The sequence below is a fragment of the Syngnathus leptorhynchus genome, chromosome 16, assembly GCF_054491065.1.
Source record: "Syngnathus leptorhynchus isolate UIUO chromosome 16, UIUO_Slep, whole genome shotgun sequence".
Taxonomy (NCBI): domain Eukaryota; kingdom Metazoa; phylum Chordata; class Actinopteri; order Syngnathiformes; family Syngnathidae; genus Syngnathus; species Syngnathus leptorhynchus.
In genome coordinates, this window is record NC_141210.1 from 2,269,142 (window position 1) to 2,292,220 (window position 23,079).

At 43.2% G+C, this 23,079-nt stretch overlaps 3 protein-coding genes across 6 annotated transcripts; 2 read left to right on the forward strand and 1 right to left on the reverse strand.

Moving 5' to 3' along the window:
* Positions 1–178: 178 nt before the first annotated feature.
* Positions 179–15,593, reverse strand: wizb (WIZ zinc finger b). Its single transcript, XM_085932968.1, has 17 exons — positions 14,782–15,593; positions 14,082–14,269; positions 13,409–13,610; positions 13,165–13,240; positions 12,659–12,789; positions 11,306–12,583; positions 10,824–11,237; positions 10,309–10,692; positions 8,303–8,437; positions 7,102–7,584; positions 6,591–7,019; positions 6,008–6,505; positions 5,365–5,898; positions 5,062–5,273; positions 3,574–3,874; positions 3,210–3,327; positions 179–3,121 (listed from the first exon to the last, which is right to left on the reverse strand). Exons 2-17 carry the CDS (start codon positions 14,190–14,192, stop codon positions 2,794–2,796), a joined length of 5,634 nt encoding a protein of 1,877 aa, XP_085789094.1. The 5' UTR covers positions 14,193–14,269; positions 14,782–15,593; the 3' UTR covers positions 179–2,793.
* On the forward strand, positions 14,628–17,344 carry trappc5 (trafficking protein particle complex subunit 5). Of its 4 annotated transcripts, none has more exons than XM_085932974.1 (5): positions 14,628–14,735; positions 14,809–15,092; positions 15,788–15,880; positions 16,317–16,589; positions 16,704–17,344. In XM_085932974.1, exons 3-5 carry the CDS (start codon positions 15,842–15,844, stop codon positions 16,998–17,000), a joined length of 609 nt encoding a protein of 202 aa, XP_085789100.1. In that variant the 5' UTR covers positions 14,628–14,735; positions 14,809–15,092; positions 15,788–15,841; the 3' UTR covers positions 17,001–17,344. The 4 variants fall into 4 exon arrangements, with proteins under 4 accessions (XP_085789100.1, XP_085789101.1, XP_085789103.1 ...); XM_085932975.1 differs by having other exon boundaries at positions 15,807–15,880; XM_085932977.1 differs by lacking the exons at positions 14,628–14,735; positions 14,809–15,092 and adding an exon at positions 15,995–16,055 and having other exon boundaries at positions 15,837–15,880.
* A 141-nt stretch (positions 17,345–17,485) lies between these two features.
* Positions 17,486–22,986, forward strand: LOC147043993 (mucolipin-1-like). Its single transcript, XM_085932970.1, has 13 exons — positions 17,486–17,836; positions 18,840–19,072; positions 19,498–19,659; positions 19,843–19,999; positions 20,281–20,362; positions 20,447–20,543; positions 20,633–20,732; positions 20,814–20,920; positions 21,599–21,748; positions 21,826–21,927; positions 22,005–22,127; positions 22,568–22,774; positions 22,852–22,986. Exons 1-13 carry the CDS (start codon positions 17,800–17,802, stop codon positions 22,984–22,986), a joined length of 1,692 nt encoding a protein of 563 aa, XP_085789096.1. The 5' UTR covers positions 17,486–17,799.
* The last annotated feature ends 93 nt before the right edge of the window (positions 22,987–23,079 follow it).

Consider the following 23,079-nt stretch of genomic DNA (forward strand, 5'->3'; position numbering starts at 1 on the left):
AAAATGGTCATCATTTTGACATATTCTGGGCAGTGTAACTTTTCTAAGAAATAAAGCCGCTGTATAATATTTCAGAATTTGCAATTACCATTGAAGAAAATACAATAATCTGTCGCCCCCTAGCGTTCAATAGAAACCAACAATACAAAGTTTGGATGTGCTATGGAAAGGTGAAAAATTCATTGAAACGGAAATCACATTTATTGTTTTGTTCTGGAGCTGAGTCACCTAAAACTGTACAGAACAATTGTTTTCTCTGTCAAACATCTTTTTGTCTTTTGCTTTCACTGTTATATCTTTTGTCTGTTTGCACACACGCTCGCTCGCTCTCACACACACAAACACACACCTTTTTTTTTTTTTTAAGGGGAACACTAAGGCTCATACAGTGATGCAAGAGTGCAAAGTAGTCCCATTTAAAAGCTTCTGTGGCTGCTTTGATCCACTGTAAAATAAAAATAAAAATGTTTTCCTCAACGCCAATCACACAGTTTCCTTGCAACATTTCCACCAGCACCAAAAGTTTCTGCGACTAACAGATTAAAAATTTAGAAATCTTCTAATATTCACTTTGCAGGACTGCAAGTACAGAAAATACACATAGAAATAAAATACATAGAATCAGAGGTTAAAATCAAATCACAATAAAGGAACTAAGATCACTTATTTTTTTTTCAACTACTTGGCTAATATAGTGACCAAAAAAAACAAAACAAAAAAACATAACACTTTAGATTTGCTCAATTGTTTTTTATGGTCTGAGATCCAAGACTTTTTCTATGTATTCAAAAGGGCCCATTTTTCTCAAAAATCTGTTTAAATAAAATTTTTAAAAAAATCTCACTCATTTTCATTACTGGACAATAACTAAAGAAAAATGGCCGTTTTGTGTATACATAGAAATTCATTTGGCTTTGAGGTCAGATCCTAAAAAAAAAAAAAAAAAAAAAAAATGGAAGCAAAAACCAAAATGTTACATTGATATTTTTGTTCAGCATAGAACTGCTAACAGCTCCACTAGTAGTGTCAACAGCTTCTTAAGTACATGAAGTTATATTATATAGTGTGTATCTATGTTCCGTACACAGGGAAAGGGGAACGTTTGAAGCAAACAGTCATGTTATACATTGGGCAAAAACACTGGAACAAACTTTTTAAGTGTCACCCTACTCTTCTAATGTTTCTGCTTGACGTTTTGCCTTGATATGAACACTTTGAAGGACTACAGGCCAACGTTGGACGATTTTTCTGTTTAGATTGTGAGCTGAGAGTTCACCGGAGTTCCCCCCTGGCTTGGAATGAAGTTTGCTTTCTGTTCATGTTTGGACTGGAATTGTCTCCTGTTAACATGAATCCCATGGTGTCTCACTGGGAGGCTGCGTCCTTCAAATAAAGAATGAAGTAGTAGGATGCGGATCACCCCTTGTTCAGTCCATTATTCGGCGAGGAGCCTCGGGGAACTTGAATGCTTCCTCCATCATCAGGTCCAATGTAAACACCTTTTACAGAGGCAAGACGAGGAAGTAAACAGACTCTTTGGCACACCCCAACGCCAATCCTACATCATACAATCAGTAGGACACATTTGAAGTCACGAAGATGTCCTAACAGTTTTACTTCTGTCTTTTTTTTTTTTTTTTTTTAACTCATTCACTGCCAGTTAAAACGGACGTCTATAGCCGTCAATGGCAGTGAAGGAGTTAAAACCTTAAGCATGTTTGTATACATGGATGTACACTGAGCGGCCACAGCATTCTAAACATGATTCATAGAAAGCGGATACAACTGTGTCAAAGATGATTTTTGAATATTGCGGCCGGTCAGTTAAGTACACACGTGTAAAAGTGCACAATTGAACAAACAATCCAAAGTTCTACTTAAGTTTCTAGAATGAGCTAGCTTACCACATTCAGGCGCATAATAAATAAATAATTATTTGGGTTATATTAAAAAATAAAAGGCAGGAAGAAGATAGTAACATCGTGAAATGGAAGCTTAACTTTAGAAACATGAAACCATGAATATCCTTTTTTTTTTTTTAAGACCCCCCCCCTCCCCAAAATCTAAAGAGGGATTATTTTTAAAAATCTGCACAGCAGCAGTGGTATAACATGGGGGCAAAAACGTTTTGATTGATTAAATGCGTGTCTATAAAAACAAAAGGTACGAACAAGTGCTTTATGCTACATTCAAGCAAAAATGTTTAATTTGGGCTAAATATTAAATGAATCTCCCTTTTTTGGGTGTGCTTCCACTTCTTGCTCCTTTAAAGAAGGTACATGAAATCGATCAAATTATTTTCACAAGTGCTCAGTGTCGATGTCAAAAGTGCCATTTTTTTTTTTTTTTTTTTAAACACCAAGTGTGTTTAAAGTCTCCATCGCAAGACTGGCTGGATTAAGAAAATCTCTTTTAGTTTCAGTCATGACTTTTGGGTTGAGACCAATGAGGGGAAAATAAACCCTTTGGCCACCCGATAAATGGGTGGGTGGGGTACAGCGATGGTCCACGTCAACACCTGGACATTCATTAAAAACAAGGCATAACAATAGTTCATCTCTCCGTATAACCTTGGCTCCAATCGCCCTTAAGAGTTACGTTCCCATGGTAACGAGATTTCTTTTTTGTAACAGTCTAAAAAGCTGCTTCAAAAGGTGCTTGGGGCTCAGAAGGGCTCTTTGGCCTTCACCAAATGTTGAAAGGGAGCACTCCCTTTTCAAGGAGAGCGACAGATGGACTACAAGAAAAAAGTGAAAAGGCAGGAAAGGAAGAAAAGAAGAAAGAGAGATGAGCTTACACCACCTGGGCAGGGAGGGGGATAGGAGTGAGCGATTCCTCGGAGATCTTGACTATCTGGTTAGTGGCAAGTTCTGCTGGAGGCTCGGGCGAGTGGCTGTTGGAAGCGATGGAGCGAGTCAGGGTGGGGGTGATGGAGGTGGTCGAGGAGGTGCTGGCGGCCGAAGCCCGGCTGACTGGCGCCGGCTCGTCGGCCGCGACTTCAGCGCAGTCTGCTTTGGATTTAACGGGCTGGCTGTAGTTCATCTTGAGGATGTGTTGCTGGAGGTGCCGGATCCAGTCCTCTTGCACCGAAAGCGGACCGTGGAACTCCACCTCGCAGAATCTGACACAGTGCAAGGACATGAGTCGTATCAATTTCTAATCCCCCACACACACAAATTGTGGACGTTAGTGATAAGTTCTCCGCTCACCGGCACTTGAGGGTGTAGAACTTGCCCACCAGTTTGACCAGAGGGTAGGCGGGCGGCTTTGGCACTAAAGCAGGAACTGTGCTTGTGCGAGGGTGCTTCAGGGGCCGACGTTCAAAAACTGTGACGAGGGGAGGTTAATTAATAACCCCGTCATTCTTTTATTTCATTGTATTGATTTATTTGATTTTAAATTAAACCAGAGGCTGTACTTTCATTTTCTGAGTGCAGGATGCTGTGTTGCTATATATAGACTTGAAAAAAAAAAAAAAATCCTGCTTTTGTAAAAGGAAGCTAATTGTGGGATTTGTGTTAAAAGAGTCATGCAATGGAAATGAAATATTTTTTATTTATTTATTTTTTTTACCTCTGGGTAGGCGAACGTTGAGTTCACTGCGAGCCACCTGCGCTTGAAGCGGAAGGCTACCGACAAGCCGCAAAGGGCTGGGACTGCTTCTGATGTGAGGAGCCCGAAAGTTGGGACCTGCTTCGTTCTCCGAAGCCTTGCAGGAGCCCCGGCCTAGCTCACGGCTTAGCGGACGCACCAGGTTCACGGCTAAAGCAGAAGACCATTGGGAGGAGGATGAAGAGGATGAAGAGGAAGCCTTCTGGGAGAAGGGGAAGGTATGATCTGAAGCCGTTGACGCAGGGAGAGGCGAGCTGCTCTTCTGCAAGAGAGGGAGAAAAATTGAATTCCGTTAGAAGTCGAAAATACGGCTTTTCGTCGAATTTCCAAGTTGTGTAAGGGGCGGAGCTAGACGTGGCGTTCCCCAATAACTGGTTGCTGCGGGATGTGTTTTTTTTTTTTGCATAGGAAAGAGAGGAAGAAAATGATAACGTGACATCTGCAGTGATGGCGAGATTCTACCTGTCTGTCATCAGAGCAAACAAAGAACTCCTCCTATGCTTACAAATGAATTTTCTCTCTCTTGCGTGTCTGGACAGACTCAATCTTAGAGAGTGAATGGCTTAGTCATCTGGGAGGGGCTGGCTGAGTGGAGCAGCTGCAATGGCACATCAAAAGGAGGCAGTTGATAGATGACCCGTACCTTCTGAATAGCAATTGTCAGAAATATGGATTATATGGATTGTTCAATTTATTTGCTTTGTGCTTTCATTTCAGAAAACAATGGGACACAACTGGGCAGTAGTGGACATTCATCTATCTCCTCCTTTCATTCATTCAATTGAGTTTTCATTGTTCTTGCGACGGCGACAATAAAATTCTATTTTTATCGGTTATACGTGAAATACCGTACGGTTCCGACTTCAATCTATTCGATACACAATGACTTCTCCAAAGTAGTCGATTCTGTATGCGTGTCACATCGCAGTTTGGGCAAAAGGTGTGACAGTGACGCAAATGCGCCAAAAAAATAATTCAGGAGGGAAGAAAAACCTTCCCCCCCCCTCTCCCCTCCCCTCAAATCAACAGCACACCATAATTTATGTGAAGATGAAACATAAGCTGCAAGGCACCCTGGTTGCTATGGTAACTATCGAGTCAATAGCTCAACTTGTGCTGGCATCTGTCTCCTCAGTGATGTTTGCGAGATGTAAAGACACTCAATCTACATTAAAGCTGACGGACCACACATCTCAAGTGTTCCAAGACACACAAAGCACGCCTGTCAAAGCACCAGCTGAGGCATGTTAGATCTCCGAGCATGCCAAGCCTATTTAGAAACACAGAGAGCCGAGAGCGTGCGTCAGATGAGTACTTCAGTGGGTTAGGATCTGAGCAGCTTAGTTTTGTCATTTGTCTACTCCCCCCCCACCCTAGAACTCACAATAGACTGGAGTGTCAAAGGTAAGATGCTTTTAATAAAGTCGAGGAGCTAAGCCTCGGTCTTACCCTCTTGGAAGTTGGGCGGTTACTCTGCATGTAGCTCCGATGCATTTCCAAAACCTTCTGCGGCCTGCTGTGAATCCATGCGCTCAGTGTCTCGATGGGGGATCCATTTACACACCATTCGGTCACCCCGAACTGCCTGAGGTGGGCTCGTGCGTGACTCGCCAGCGCTTTACGGTTTTCAAAGTAGAAGCCGCACAGCTCGCAGCTTGGGTCTGATGATACAAGACAGGGGGAAGGCCAGCTCATTGACAAGAAGAATCATCATAAGTAGTTTAAAAAAAAAAAAAAAAAATTCTCACGTACCCTTCCGGACATACTTGTCAGGGGAGGCTTTTTTTTTCAAAGGGAAGTCGTGCGGCAGCGGTGAAAAAGTCTTGCTTTGATGTGAAGTATCCATCGACTCCGATTCTTCGGATTGTTTTCCTAGCGGGGAGATCCTGACAATCTTCGGTAAGGTATCTAACGCCCCCGAGGAACTCAGACCTTGCTTCGAAAATCTCGACCCTGACGACGGCATGCTAAGAGGGGATTTATAGAACTTGGACGACTGGTAGCCAGAGATAAACAAACCCCCGGAACCTTTTGTCGCGTTGGCCCATGAGGGACTTTTGGCTCCATCCTTCTTCTCTCCCTCAGACGGAGGGGAGAAATTTAACCCTCTCTTGTGCATCATCACCCTTAGGGTGTCAATGGGGGATCCGTTGACCGTCCACTCCGTGATGCCCATTTGGCGTAGATGGGACCGAGCGTGGCTAGAGAGACCTTTTCGGTTCTCAAAATACTCCCCGCAGAACTCGCAGCGAATATCTCTCGTAGGTTCCACCTCACGAGACATAGCTGTGGCGAAACCAGAGAGAGACAGGAAGTTGATGTATCCACAATGACGTATTCATCAAATAAAAAAAAAGTTGACAAGAATACTCGTTGCTTAGATGATCAAACTTACCCAAGTTGAGAGGGAAAGCACTTTTAGAGATGCGCCAGCTGGAGTGGAGAGGATCTGCAGAAGGACCTCCACAACTGCCCATGGCTTCAGGAGACGTGACCTCAAGCTGCATCGGTTCAGGCTTCAGCTTGAGGATCAGTCCGCTTGAGGACACGGTCGGAGTGGAATTCAACTTGGAACCCGACTGCCGGGAAGGACTGGAGGAGCAGGCGAAGGGTAGTCGTCCAAGGACGGCCGATGGCGAGGAACAGGTCGAGAGAGGGGAACGAGGAGGGCCGGGAGAGGACGGAGGGGGAGTTTTGTGAGATTTCAAAGGACGGGCGCAAGGCAAGCCACGTTTGGAGATGATTTCCATGAGCGTGTCGATCGGGGAACCGTTGACCGACCACTCGGTGATACCCATTTGGCGCAAGTGGGAGCGAGCGTGACTGGACAGTCCTTTCCGGTTCTCGAAATATTCCCCGCAGAACTCACAGCCTATTTCCTTTGTAGGTTCACCTGGTCAATTAGAGAAAAAAAATAAAAAATGGAAAATTGCATTGTTTTGCAGATGGTCAATGAATTCCAATGATATCAAACTCACTTTGTGGCAGACTCATGATCTCGCCAGTGCTGAGGCGGAAGACCTGCATGGAAGATGATTTGAGACGCTTGGCAGGCGGGCCGAAGGATGAGGGAGAGGTAGCTTTGGAGGTCGACCCGCCTCCGGCTGTTGTCACCTTATACAGTAGGGATGGAGAGGAGGAAGGGAGCATTGCCTTCTTTGGGGAGGACAGCGTGCCGGGAATACTCCGGGATTCAGTGTCAAGCTGGAATTCACCGGCTTTGTGCTTGAAGTCATCCGAGTCCATGAGCTGATTGAGGAGGGCGATCGGAGAGCCTTTGGATTCCGAGTACTCCACCCCAAAGTGGCGTAGGTGAGCCCGCGCGTGGCTGGACAAACCTTTGCGAGTCTCAAACCAAGCACCGCACAGCTGACAAACGATGTCTTTGCTGGGCACCATTTCCAGGGCTGCGTATTTACAAAGACGTTTTGAAATCCAATGTCAAATAACAAAACAACATATGAAGGAATAGATCGTCAAGACACTTACTGAGATTGAGAGGAGCGTCGTTTTCATGCGGAGCCCAGATCGGTTTGGATGGCGAGAGGGTGGCAGATGTTACGAGGTGAGACGTCAAGGTTTTCATCACGCCCGTTTTGTGCTCCGTCAAGCGCAAAGGGGAAGAAAACGGCAGTAAAGAGGAAATAGGGGCTTTCCTCACAACTGAAGTTGGAGAACTGGCGTGAGCTAAAATCGGAGAGCCACCGGGAGAAGGAGAAGAAGGGGATGACATCGCTTTAACCGCTTTGGTTAAAACGGAAATCGGTTTCTCGTCCGAGTCTTCTGCGTCCTCGGGGTTCTCCGAGTCAAACAGAGAGGAACTCTTGGTTGAATGGGGATCCAGGTCAAGTGAGTTTATCTGGCTGTCCTTGGAAATTTGGTGGTGAAGGAGGTCCATGGATTCTTGCAGGTGAGAGCTAGCATGGTCGGACATCTCGCGCCTGTTGTCAAATTGACACTTCAAGTCATGAACTGTAAGAAAATAAAAAATAAAAATTCCATCAATTATGAAATGTTACAGCTTTTGTTGGGGAGGGCAAAACAATGAATGAGGATTGTGTAAAAATTGACCAAGGTGTCGCGAGAACATATTTGACATGTCAAGCTATCAAAACATTTCCAGTTTGACCACCTGCAGAATGCAAACCTTAAAACAGCAAAGGCCCCAAATAGACAAGCAAAAAGATTTTTGTAATGATGTTAATCCAGTTTAATTTCATGTAAAAAATTAATGACCAGTAGAACCACCACACAAGAGGCAAATAACTCATTTCCGTTTGTTTCACTGCATGATTTAAAAGAATTAATGAGACTTGAAATTGACCATGATTAAAAAAAAAAAAAACAAGACCTTGACAAAGTTTAAACTACAAATGGATTCAACTATGAGGAAGAAGGAGTCACAGTAAACCGCTGAAAGATGACCTTATCTCTGAACAAAACAACAGTGCCGAAAAGAATTTTTAAAATGGCATGTCGTTGCATCAATCTTCTGATGGAAGAATGCCAAAAAGCTCCATATTTATGGCTCCGGAAGCTAAGAAAACTCTTTAAGCAAGGTCCACTTAGACAAGGCTATCTTCGTTTTGGGGGGAAAATTTACCAAGACACATTAAGGTTGCCTATTGTTATTATTATTATTATTATTAAGGCAAATGCAACTTTTTCTACCCAAAAAATTCTCTATTACCTTTGGCGTCTTCATCTTCCCCTGCAAAGAGGCAATCCTCGTCTCCGCTCTGCAGGCGTGTTTTCTTCGGGCTCGAGCTGAAGCCATCGACAGCCAGGTGCTCAGACTCAACCTCTTCTTCACCCTCACCGTCACCTACAATATAACAGACAGTGTCATTTAGAAATCCAACGTTGAAAAAAAAGGTGAGAAGGAAAATGATCCTAGTTGCAGCCTCTGATTTGATTTCTTCTGCATGTTGGCTTTGTTGTTGTTGAATAAATGATAAAGGTGAATCAGAAGTCTACGAGATGTTCTTCAACTGATGTTGTGTTTGACACCCGATAAGGACCGAATAAGTCCCGATAAAAAAAAAGTCATCATCTGAAGGCGAAGACGATACATTCATTCAAGAAGGTCTCTTTGTGTGTCAAGTGGACTCATGACACCGCGGGAAAGAAACCAAAGCACAACCTTGGCAGCAGGAAAATGACCTCAGTCTTTCAAATAGCAGAACGCCGTGTTATATATTCAAGTGACGAGAAGAATTTGTGGGGGAAAAAAAAAAAAGAAGCATAGCTGATGTCTCAAATACAGGCAGTCTGCTGCAGTTACGCGTTTTCTGCGACAAATCAAAAGTGACGTGGAGACAGACAAAGCTTTTTGTCTGGTGGGCGCCTCCTCCCCCCCCCCTCATCTCTTGACTGTAATGGAGCGGCGATGTGACACCTCCGCCAATGAACTCATTATCTTCCAGCGTGGAGCAAAGTACACCTTCTCCGCTCCACTTTTGGAATCCCCTCCCGCAAAAATAAAGTTCCATCGGGATCTGAGTTGAGTGCACGAAGTTAGAATCCGATCACAAACCACCATGATGCTTCCAATGCAATGGAATCACAGCACATCCTCTTAAGAAAAAAATCAAAGCGAAGTAAAATGGCGAAGATTGGGCAAACCGGAGGTCATTTTAGGGATGATCAAAATAAACCGACTCGTAGAACTGCAAAGAACGATCTATCAGCGATGATCGCGCGACCTACACCCCGATTTTAGTCATCAATAGTGATCTGCTTAACGCGCTTTGACGTGCGCGTTACCTGCGAGAGAGACGCGCATTTTCTTGACACTTTTAATGGCTCTTGTCCACCCTACAATGGGATTCGGGGGGGGGGGATGCGGTTGGAGACGCGCGAGTGCATCGCCGCCGTGGGAACCGAGTGCACGCGGAGTCGACACCGAGCGCTACTCACCGGTCCGCGACTGCAGCGCATCGGAGCCAGACAGTTTTTCCGCTATTGTTTGGGTCTGCGGGGAGGTGGAAGCAGCCATTTTGCCCCCATATGCACCGCTGAGCTAAGGCGTGACCAATCGAGAGGAGGCGGAGGTTGGGATGAACGGAACGGAACGCACCGAGGAGGAGTGCCACATCTACGGGCATCGGGAGACTTTCTCACTCACCACAGCCTCTCTCTCTCTCGCTCTCTTTCTCTTTCTCTCTCTCTCTTTCTCCCAGTGTCAGACACCTCTGTTTTGATTCAGCATTAAAAGTGACAGGTGAACCCCAAGCATGCATCTGAGGTCACATTTCCCACAGCTTCATCCAGCCCTCATTAAAATCCTTCCACTGGTTCCATGACACATGTCAGCCAGCAAGACTGCACGTTTTGGCCCACAAATCAATTACAAAAACTTAATGACTACGCCACCTTTTCTTTTTTTTGGGTGATGAAGGTGAATCATTTCTATTCAACTGGAAGAAAAAAAAACAATACACCATGGAAACCACTGAAGCCTGCCATCATCAAATGGGAAAAATAGCACAAAAGTGACATGACCAAGAACTGGTTGTCCTCTCACAATTGATGAATAGACTGGGGAGGAAAAAAAAATATTCTTGGCTGCCAAGAGGCCAATAGCAAAGATGAAGGGATTTCTTTCGAAATGTCTTGCAGATACCAGCTTCGAACATGAGGTGTAAGCTTTACACCATTCGGCCAATGTTGACATCAGCAACAAAAACAAAATACCTTTTTTGACACCATCCTCTTCATTCAAATTCCCAAGAGAACCAGACGACAGAAAATCAGGAGACGCGTCGTCTATCCTCCTCTCACTCGTCTCCTCCTCCATCTTAACCTCAATGATCCCATCCTCCTCCTCCTCCTCTTCTTCTTCTTCATCCTCTTCCAGAACAGAGCTCCGCGGGGGAGCTGTGGGGATTACAAGGTCCGGTCTGCTGGAGAAGAGTTTTCTCAGGATGTGGATGGGTGAGATGGTAACATCCCAGTTAGTGATGCCAAAGTCTCTGAGGTGCGCCCGGGCATGGCTAGACAGGCCGGCGCGAGTGTCAAAGCCGGCGCTACAGAACTCGCAGTGCATCACGCTGAATGTGGATGGATCAAAGTTGGCCACTGTGGAGAGAGAAAAAAAAAAAAGGAAAATAAAGTGGAGTAGTAGTGAAACCAATTCCTGTTACCTGCAGTGTTAAATAACTAAAATAACATTTAAAAAAAAAAAAAAAAATCTCTAATAAGAGGCTGACCTTTTTTCTTTTTCTTCTGATAGGAAAAGCGCTTCTCAATTGCATTGACCTCCTCTGGAGATATAAAATGGCGCACATTGTAGCTGACGCCAACCCGGTTCAGGTGGCCCCTCACGTGATTGGCGAGGCCGATGCCGTTATGGAATCGATCGGGGCAGTAGGGGCATTTCCTCTCGACATTTTTTAGAGCATCCGACATCTCATCAAGGTCATCTTCTACTTCGTCCAAGATGTCCCCGGACAGGTAATGTCGCATGGGTTCGTCATCGCTGTCAATTTCGATGAGGTGAGCGGTCATCTGCTTGCTTTTTTTTAAAACAAAAACATTTCCGCCAATCTCCTCTTCTTGCTCGTCGTTCTCCTTAAAACTAATCTGGGGCAAAATTGAAGCACCGACTCGATCTGGACTCTCATCTGCATAAAAAAAGAGAAACAGTTTAGACTTTCCAAATTTCTCTTCAGATTACTTTTTGGAGTCTCACCTGGATTCGATTCTTTCACGACAACCTTCTCAGGGTCAATCTCTGGGCTCTCGTCCTGGATCCCCTCATTTGGTCTGGAGCCAAATTTTGCTCTCCTACTAAACCTCCTGTTCTTATTACATCTGAGGTTTGCTGTGACATCATTCTCAGAGGCCTCAAGTCCTTGATGGACTTTGATTGGACACGAATTAGGCGGGGATAAAGAGTCAGAGCAGTTGGAATCCAATACATGCTCAAGAGACAAATGGCTTGACTCAGAATCAACTTGTGTCCTGCAAATGGAGTCCGGTCCAGAGTGGACCTGTTTCCTCTGTCTCTTTGTCAGAGGAGATGAACATGATGGAGAATCAGAAGAAGAAGAGCTGGACTTCAAAAGGACACTTGATTTTTTTCTCATGTGTGTCTTGGTGTGATTAGCAAGCGCCTGGGAGGTTCTTGTGCTGAAGTTACATTGGGTGCAAACAAAACGTCGGCGATACAAAACAGCCCGGGGCTGGAATGTGGTTCCAAAAGAACCCGTAGGACTTTGAGGAGTGTTTGATTCAAGCGCCACGTGATCCTCATCTGATGGTGATATCGGAGCCTGGTATGGAAGTGGATAAGTGTCTGACGCCTTGCTAGGAGTAGGGAGGGGACTTTCGTGCTTTCCAACTTTAACTTTGGCCTTCTCGAGTTCATTCAGTTTGTCGATTTCTGTGGTGATCTTGACACGGGATTCCTGGTGTCTCCTTTGGTGATCGGCTAGTGCGAGAGAATCAGGCAAGTCCCATCCGCATTCGCTACACTGATAACACCGAGAAGCTTCTTCGCCTGTTTGACGGTGCTCGATCATGTGTTCCTTTAGGTGGACCTGTTTGTTGAAATATATGCTACATTCCACACAGGTGAAAATATCCGTACCCTGCTCATCTACGTTTTCTTCTCCATCTCTGATCATGGTTGGATATTCTACTAATTCATTCCCAAAATCATCAAAAGGCGATGACCTTGCCAATTCGGTATTTATTGATCTTTGAGGACTCCCGCCTCGTGGAGATGTTTGTGGTAGGGCTCCCTTCTTCTTGCACCTTTGGAAGTGTGTAGAATGAGGCCAGGAGGCAGAAGAGAGACTCTCAAGGTCAGACTCTCCCGTGAAGGTGTACACATCCCTCTCAAGCTCCTTAGTATGGTTTCCCTCTTCCTTTCCTTTGTTTGTATCCTTCTCCGACAGGCAAGCATCATTTGGTTCTATTTCGCAGAGGCCGACCTCAGATATGTTACAGTCGCGGCTACCTCCTACTGTGAAGCAAAAGTTGTGAATGGAAAAATGAAAAGTGTGATAAACAGATTTTGTTCAGCCATGTGGGTACTTACAGTGTGTTGGTCCAAGCTGAGATGGATTTGGTTCTTCTCCTTTTGTGCTTTCTTTACTTTCCTGACCAGAGATAGACAGAGCAGCCTCATGCTGCAGTTTTCCAGGTTCTTTGTCATCCTCACAATCAACTCTGGACAGCACCCAAAAGAAAAAAAATAGTATACATAGAGATATTTTATGAAACAATATCCCATGCCAACAAATGTGTGTGAACCACTATACTAGAAATGACACAAAGTACAATTATGGTAAAATAGTGGTTTATGGAGGATGAGACATTTTCCACACATGAACTGGTGACCAAAGACCAGACCTGAACCCCCACTGACAAATGCTATGTACCTAAAATGATTTACAAAGAGGTCCGTCCCGACTTTCCAGTCATCAATACAAGATCATGACTGAAAGTGAATGCACGTGTTATTTTTCCGATGGGGCCATTTTGCAAAATCTTTGTGTTAAAAAAAAAAAATGTTATCGTACACCACAGTACCACCTTCCTCACCTGGGTCCAGAGGAAGGAGATCCTGGGCTGTGAGCAGCCAGACCATGAGGGTTAGAAAAATGCTGCAGCTCCTCCTCTGACATATAACAGCACACACAAACCACAGAACAGTCAAAACGACATTTGTCTTATAAGAGATGAGAGACTTTAGACTGAGTCACATTTAAAAACGACAATGATAATGGTTGAATTTGCTTGGCTTTGACTCCAAAGTTGCAAAACCATATGAAAAGTCATGCGTTACCGTCAAGTGTTTCTTTCTCCGAGTCGGAGTCCCAGCTCGGAGAGGAAGGAAAAGTTGAGGATTTAAATCTCCTCTGTGCGCTCCTCACTGGGTCTGCACTGTGCTCGGAGACTTCGGTCTGCTCGGGACCCTCATCTCCATTGTGACCTTGTGAGCCTTTAGCAGACGTCAAGTTGTCGCTCACGTCGGAGGAACATGAGGACTAGTGGCAAGAATAAAATTGAAAAAAAATTCATAACGTCACAGTATCATATGGCACTCTTTATTTCCTTTTGTATTCAGGATCCAAAATGGATGGATTATATAACAAAACTAATATAATATTATATATAATACAACAACACCATCAGCCCTGAGTTTTCCATTTAACCAGCCCAACAAGTGTGACTGGACACTGGGGCACAAAAGATTGTGCTTTACAAGTTCTGCCTAGCAACCGAGAAATATGCGGTCCGACAGGGGAAAAATAATCCAAGCGATTCTCTTGATCTTACAGTGCCATGCAAAAACCTTCGCCAAGACTAGCGTTTTTGTTATGATAATCTTCCACTATTGTAAATAGAAACAGGTTTGTAGCCAGGGCAGAATTTGAGCCATCAAATTTCTGTCTCGCTTTTTATTCGGGCGGCATTTTCGACAACTTTTGCCATTCAGTCACATGCCGCATCTTTACCTGCTGTAAGGTGCAATTAAGAAAGGCTGAGGTGACAGGGTTTTGTGCAGAGTTCAAAGGTGGGGGCACATAGCTGGTCCCTGGGGTCAGGGTTTGCCCTTCAGGTTCCATTGTCCCCCCACCCCAGAGAACACAATGGAGTCCCACTGTTGACCAGACTGCCTACATTGTGCACTTCTCCTTGTCTTCTGCAAACAGGAAGGAAAAAAGGTGAGAAGTTACGGTTTGTGCTTCATACATTGCTCAACACCGATTGCATGACAAAACTGCAGTTAGTGTGTGTTCAAAGCAGCTTCTGTGTGACAATGCAAACGATTGCAGTGTTGCAGAATGTTCATGTTTTAGCAACCCCCCCCCCCCCTCCCTCCAAGCAGCAGCTGTATAGGCCTGTCTGACCCATTTTCACAACACGTCTGCTTTTTTTTTTTTTTTTTTAAACGAAGCAATGTGGCCGAATGGTTACATAAAGGTGTGGCGTTTATTCCCAGGCCTACGTCCTTTCTATCCCTTTCGAGTCAGTAAGAAAAATAGCCCAGACGTCAAAAGGTGCAGCGGCTTGGCTGGGCTTGCGTTAGCACCCACAGTTAAGTACGTGGCCGGTGTTGTTGATCGGTCGTTGACAGGTCAATCCAAGAATTCACGATGCATTGCACGGTGCGTTTTTTAAAAAAAACGGAAATATTCATCGGAAAATACTCACTGATATCGGTCTGGTTTGCTGATCCAGGGGAAGGAGTCGCAGCCTAAACGCCGCTCGTCATAGTTGAAGACCGAGCAAGAAGCTTGACACCCCGGCGATGATGCACGCTACAAGCCCCTGGCTGCTAACATGCACGAATTTACTCCTTATGTGTCACTCTAAAGTGTTTCGGGGATGTTTTGCATGGCTACCTGGCAGCCACCAGGCACAGGACTCCATGTTATTATTTGCAGGCACGCCACGGCGGTGGCGGTGGAGGCGCGTACGTAACATCAACTGGGAGGTGACGAGAAGAAGTTGGAGTCGCAGCAAGTTGAGTGAGGTTCACTGGAAAACGGTTTTTACCCGTTCTTTCATGCACGAAAATTAGTATTAGATGGATATTTTCTACATTTAGCCTTTTTTTTAAAATAAATATATCAAGTGTAATAATAGTGTTTTGCTGTGTATAGTAAGGTAGTTTGTATGCTGAAGTTGATTATTTAACAAACTTCATCGATATTGAAGGTTAGAAAAATCGGAATCTACATTTTTGCAATTGTATGTTATTCATTTTTAGTAGCATTGGTTTTGCTTGCTTTACCGCGATTGAAAAATTACTCGTTTGTAGTTTACTCTTCATAAATCTAATTGCAGGTGCATAGTTTTGAATATTGACACCATAATTAATTTGGCTAAATACTGGAACGCAATAAATGTAATATGAGACGTTAAGTAGTCTTTTAGCGAATCCTAGTGGCCAGTACCAGAAGTTGTCAACTATGTACACTTTAATTTGACTAATTGGAGCCTGGACATTTCCTGAAGACATTATAACATTTGATATACTTGCCTATTTTATTGTCTGTTGATCCATTATAGCAGCACAATGGCTTCTATTATAAAACATGTTGTGCTGCAATAACTTGCTATGGCACATTAAATGTAATAAAATACAATTAAACAGCAAAATTACTCTGGCTATATCACTATTTCCCAAGGTACATCATATTTGTTTTGATGTTGCAGTCTCAATCCGGAACTGTAGGTGGCGGTATGCAGTTTATAAACGCATGAAGAAATGTCACAAGACAGGCTCGAGGAAGAAGAAAGCAATACGGTCAGTTTGTCTTTTAAACTGCTCCCCAAATACATTGAGTTATTCAAATTCACCACGACTACAGACTAAAGACTATTATTAAATAATATATATTTGTGGTTCCACTCCCGAAAGAGCTGTTACTGCATTTCATCTCGGGCAAACGACAGCTAGCTAGATAGCTAACACCCGGCTGGTAAGCTTCGACCGAGCAATTGCAATGCAACAATGATAAAAAACACAGTTAACATGCTGTTATGGAAAGTCTGAAGTGTAATGAACATTACATCTAAATAATTGGACCAGGACAAAACAGTTCGGGATATATTGATTTGATATGCACTTTCAAAATGAACGGAAAGCCTCCCTGACTTTTTTTCTGAGCTGTGTGTGCATTTAAAATGAGATGTTGCAGATTTGTATCTCATAATCTTTACCATCAATCTGTGGTTTACAGAAAATGGACACCCGATTCACTCGAGGGAAATCCACCATCCTGGAGCGACCCTTGACCCGACCAAAGACCGAAGTCAGCATCAGTGCGTTTGCATTGCTGTTCTCCGAGATGGTCCAGTACTGTCAGAGTCGGGTGTACTCCGTTTCGGAACTGCAGACACGCCTGGCTGACATGGGGCAAAGTGTTGGAGCGGGCATACTGGATGTCCTTGTGCTGAGGGAGAAGAATGGCAAGAGAGAGACAAAAGTGCTCAACATGCTACTCTTCATCAAGGTTTGTACATTTGAGTCCAAAACTCCAGTTTTGTGCTGCTACCGTGACTTTTACTCTCTTTAAACAATAATGTGAATTAAAACATTGAAGTTGTACACTCTCTTTTCATTGCAGGTGAATGTATGGAAGTCTTTGTTTGGGAAGGAGGCTGACAAGCTGGAGCAGGCCAATGACGATGACAAGACTTACTACATCATAGAAAAGGAGCCCCTCATCAATGCTTACATCTCTGTGCCCAAAGAGAACAGTAGCTTAAACTGCGCCGCCTTTACTGCAGGCATCGTGGAGGCCATTCTCACGCATAGCGGCTTCCCCGCCAAGGTCACTGCTCACTGGCACAAAGGCACCACACTCATGATCAAGTTTAATGAGTCAGTCATAACCCGGGACAAGGCTTTAGATGGCAGATAGGGACAGCGGGAGAAACCAGGGAAGCTTTTTTTGTTTGTTTGTTTTGTTCATCAATGCAGGAGCACAATTTAACTCGATACAGTCTTGCAGGTCTTTATTTTGGAGTTTCACCCGATGCGCCAACGCACATAAAATGCAATGTGCAAAATGGCTCGTGATAGGCACGGACAACATCCAAAACAAAAGCTACTTTTAGTCGGTTCAATTTTCTAGGTCTATAGTCATGTCCTACTGTACATCATGCAAAATTCCAATTTGTACCTCACTGATTACATCTCCTGTGATTGTTTCAATATTGTACTGTATTATTGTATTTGTCTATATAAATAATTTTATGTAAGGTATTTCATTGAAGCAATTTCTTCATATTATTAACTTGATGAAGCAGTCCACATTGATGAATTCCTCACTGCAACATTTCTGGAAAATATTACTTCTGAATTATTATTTTTATTCATCTCATTATCATGACTGACGAGTATAATGACCGAGTATAATTTTAGACAAATTATCATGTGTTGATTTATTTTAACACCATGTGCAATTGTCGTATGGTGGATGTAATGAGTCAACGTTTACATGACGTCATGTCACATGACAAAGTCACGTGTCATCCAGGAAGCTGTTATGTTTTCACCTCTGCCTCTTGTCTGTACACCGCGATGCGATGGATTCATTATGTATCAATGTGAACCGAAAAATAGAAATTATGAAAATGATCACCGTCCTGGCAAAGTTTTTGAGGTAATATCGAGTTCTTTGTCTCCCGTGTGACGGACGGCCCGACCCGAACATCATCATGGCATCACCGAGGTGCACTCAGGAGCTTTCCACAGGTTTGTTGATAATAACAACCTCTTCTGCTTGTATTCAATTCGAGATAGCTGTGCTTTCTGAAATAATAATTGACAACATGTTTGTCGTTATTTATTAGAAAGTTCATGATTTGCACAGGTGAATTCATTCGTTTCAGTTTTTTTGTTTGTTGCAATTCTTTCGCTATTATGTGATGCTATACAAATCGAACTGTTTCTCTTGCATTTATTCAAGTCCAATCTATTGCGAGTATGAAAGAATTCGACAGAAATCTACATTATTTGATTATCAGGTGTGAAAACAATGACTGGCATCTAACAATAAAAAAAACTATTGTTTTTTTTCTTCTATTAGCATATACAGAAACAACCTGGGAAGCAAGAACAAACCAGAATATTGACAGAAACAAAACGAACTTTCCAAAGGCGTGACTGACATGACCGGCCAAACTAATGAGTCATAACCACAGCATAATACTGCCACTGGATCCAGTACATTGATTTTCAAATGTTATCTCTTAACTGTAACGTGGCTCATTATATACTGTATCATATAGCATGTGAGGGTCAAATAAATGACATCAGTACAATGTGAATGAAGCATTTTTTTTGCTGTCAATTCATAGATTGCACTTTAAAAAAAACAAAACAAGAATTCAATGGTCTCAGCTGTGCACTTGTGCTTGCCTCTGACTGAGCTAATGTGGTCCTCCGGGACGAGAGCCGAAGCAAAATGGAATTGATTTCATCCGATAACATTATCTGAAGTTTTAAAAGTCCCTTTCGAACTGATGATGTCACCACGCCAATGTGTTTCTCAACCTTTATTGAGCTGAAGTACACATTTTACATTATGATAAATGCAGCGTATTTAGCACTTAACCGAGTCACATGACCGGTCATTTGAAAAATCCAGCAGCATACTAAGATTATGAAAACCAAAAGATCAAATCAGACTCAATTTGATTCATATTCTGGTTACCGCCTCAATGTAAGGATGTCCTTTCTTTCTCTTCTATTGCAGAGAATGACAGGCTACTCTCTTCCAAGGGTCTTAGCTATGGGCCGCAGAACCTTCTTGGGGATGGACAAATGAACTCTGATCTGCACCAGCATCAGGATGAAGAGGAGGAAGAGGCCCTGAGGAGGAAGCTTAAATATTTCTTCATGAGCCCTTGTGATAAGTATCATGCCAAGGGACGCAAACCATTCAAGCTAGGACTGCAGCTGCTCAAAATCATCATTGTTACAGTGCAGGTAAGCAAGAATTGACACTTTGTTTTGTTTTGATTTGTACAATTGCCCCCAAAATCCGAGTGCGGCCATTTTGCCACTTGCTGTCGACTGAAAATGACATCACAGTCGCCAGGGGTCACAACCAATCACGGCTCAGTTTTAGAAAACTGTGAGGTCATTTCAGATTTTCTAAAACTGAGCCGTGATTGGTTGTGACCCCTGGCGACTGTGATGTCATTTTAAGTCGACAGCAAGTGGCAAAATGGCCGCCACCTGAGATGGATAAAAACAAGTTTGCTCTGTAACTTACATTTCGCAAAAGCAATATTAGTCAGAATGCCGTTTAGTGGGGGCACATACAATATATATATAGTAAACTCTCGGGTTGACTTCCACTTTAAATTTGTTCCTTTGTTCAGTATTTCCCTTTTCTCCCTTCCTCTCAGCTGGTGCTATTTGGGCTTAGCAACCAGATGGTTGTGACCTTTAAAGAAGAAAACACAGCCACATTCAAACATCTCTTCCTGAAGAATTACCAAGACAACACTCCTCAGGCTGTTCACACACAGAAAGAACTACACAGCCACATCACCTTTGCCATTGTGCAGGTACCATATAAAGTTGCCCCAAAACATTAGCACTATCAAAACCTAATCTTGCTCTGCAGAAGATCTCACAATAACATTTTGATTGTTCTTAAGTGTGCAATAGACTAGTGATGTGATTTTGAGGATTTCATATGAACAGAACTTTTTTATGAAATCTAAACGGTGCATTTCCCTTGTATCTAGTATCTAGCTCTGCCTCAGATCTCACTGGGACAGTATGCTTATGTACAAGGTGTCGGCTTCAATGGAAGTGCACTCTCACTCTGCCAGAGGTATTACAGGAGGGGCGCCATCGTCCCAGTCAATGACACTTTTGACATCGATCCTCATGTTATCACCGGTAGGATTATTTATTTATGCATTCATCATCATTTTTTTTTTTTTTTTTTTACTTTGGGTTGCAAGTCAACATTGGAGTTAATATTCCTTCTGCTTAACTAGCAGACAAAGTAGTTTACGATTGCATGACAAATCCTATGAATTGCACTCCAAATATTTTTTGCCGTATTGTGTGCTTTGAAGGAAGTGGAAAAGTGAGGCGTGTGATTCATCTGTGTGCTTTTAGTATTTCCACATGTGACATTATTTGGTTCCTCTAAGACTACTACTTCCTTTATTCAGACTGCATCGGAATCGATCCGCCGGCTTTTGGTTTTGCCCCTGGAAAAAGTGACTACAGAAACTTCACTCTCAATTTCTACAAGTTAAATTCTAAACTTATATATCCGATTTTTATCACCCAAAAGGTTTTCCACTATTTGTAATCTGACTTTCACATTATCCCCAGGCTTATCAATGTCACGGTTGACTTCCAGCTGAAGGCTATCAACATACAGACCATCATAAACAATGAAATACCAAACTGCTACACCTTTGCTATCACGGTGAGCTCTTCATCTTTTCAAACTTTTGAGGTATCAGATCTTGTATTTCTGTATTCATTATTTGAGGGTTGTTGTGTGTGCTACTATAGATCCTCATGGATAACAGAGCTCACAGTGGCAAAATTAAGATCAGTTTACAGAACCGAGCCTCCATAAAGGAATGTAAGGATCCTAATGTTTCTGGACATGGTGAGTTACTCTGCGAGTAGACTTCAAGCAGAAGAAGCCGATTCTCCTCAATTGTCCATTCTTTCTCCCCTCACCTGTTAGCGGAGAACTACGCCCGAGAGTTCTTTGATGTGTTGGTTGCTCTCGTTTGTCTGCTTTCTCTGTTGCTGTGTGGACGCTCCATCCTCAGAGGTGTTCTTCTGCAACACGTAAGGAACCAAAACACAAATCTTACTGTCTCTCGGTACCTCACACATTGAGATCGTGCAAGTAATGTGTGTGTGTTTGAGCTGTTTAGAATTTTTCATGAAAAAAAACATTAGATTTGAAAATTTATGGATACCAAGAATTTGTTTTGCTATGAGCAAAGTAATTAACTTTTAGTGCTGTTTTACTGCTGGCCAATAGGTGGCGTTGTTACACACTTGCATAGACTTGAAACATTTGCCATTATCCTCCATTAATTGCATTAACCGATTTAATCTCAATATTACTTATCCGAAGAGGCTTAAAGGGAAGTCATTAAACCATTATTGGTTCATAGGAAATGCTGCAATATTCCGAAACTGAACACATGTATTGATGATACCCAAAACAATGGGAGGCCGTGTAAAACGACACCAGTGGTGTTTGGTTTCCTTTGAAACACCTCGTTACAACATTCAAACAGGTCAAGGACACACGTGAGGCATATCATTGTCAGAGTCAAGACACCTTTGTCAACGTAAATGAAGACCGAAAGGTGTATTGCAAACTTTTTACGGTGTATTGTGCATTTTGGATTAAAAACGTAGTGTTTGCTGAAACTGTTGAAAAGTTCAAACAAATTTTGGAGACTACTGTGCAAACTGTATGTCAATAAAAAGAAATAAAATGCATCTTTTTAGGAATACGCACAGTTTTTTCAGACCCGACTTGGCCGTGGCGTGAGCTGTGGAGACAGAATGGAGTTCATCAACGGCTGGTATATTCTACTCATTGTTAGTGACATGTTCACAATCGTCGGCAGCTTCATCAAAATTGGAATTGAATCGAAGGTAATCTAGAACTAGATGGAGAATGTGACCCGTTTTTTTATGAATAAGTGAACGAATGACGGCTATTTTCGATGCAGAATTTGTCATCATATGATTCATGTGCAATCCTGCTGGGAACGTCCACACTTTTGGTGTGGGTGGGAGTCATTCGCTATCTCAGCTTCTTTCAAAAATACAACGTAAGACTTTGGAGTTCATTTTGGACTTTGTCGTGTCCCTCCGAAGGAATGTGAATCTTGATTATGTTCCCACCCAGATCTTGATCGTGACTCTCCGAGCTGCATTCCCCAACGTCATCCGCTTCTGTTGCTGTGCAGCTGCTATATATTTGGGATACTGCTTCTGCGGATGGATCGTCCTGGGACCGTATCATACCAAGGTAGCGTGCTCAAAGCACACTTGGGGATATTCTTTCGAGGGTTGACACAGCCTCTCGCTCAAAGTCTTCCGGGATAGGCTCCTGTTACCCGTGAGTCTAAGGAGGACAAACCAACGTTATCGAAAATTGATGGACAAGGTGCATATCATGTTACCAACCTGCCAGCTTGCAGGTGTTAAGCTTAGAACAGAACAATGCAGTTTTGTTGGTCTCGGGTTTGGTTTATTTTTATTATTGATGTTTTTTTTTTTTTTTTTACTTCTTCTTTTTTATTCAGATTATTTTTTTTAAGAGTTAGGGCTGGCGATACACTTAGCTAAGCAGCTGTTTGATGACCACAAAAACCAATTCCATTTCCCATTCCCTGTTGTACTCACATTGTCTGCACGAATTACAGAAATTGCTTTGACTGATGCACGTGTTTCTTCCTTTTTCTTCAGTTTCGCTCCCTGCCCATGGTATCCGAGTGTCTCTTTTCTCTGATCAACGGCGATGACATGTTTGTGACCTTCGCCGAGATGGAGCAAACCGGCACGCTGGTGTGGATTTTCAGCCAGGTCTACCTTTACACCTTCATCTCCCTTTTCATCTACATGGTGCTGTCACTCTTCATCGCGCTCATCACCGGAGCTTACGACACTATTATGGTACAGTCGCTCAATCAAAGACAATAGCTTTCGAAATCAAAGATGAATGTGACATTGGTGGATTTGTTCTCGAACAGGCCCAAACGCAAGAGCAGGTTCACGTCACTGATCTTCAGGCATTCATCGCTGAGTGCACTGACACACCTTGCTCCGGCAAATTCCGCGGTCCCGAGGGGTCGTCGTGCTCTTTTTTCTGCTGCTGTGATTGGTGAGGAGGGGGAGGGGCAGATCGGGTATTTAAAAAAAAAAAAAGCATTTTTCTCGATATCGGACACTCTGTTGGTGACCGCTTTCAATTCAAGATG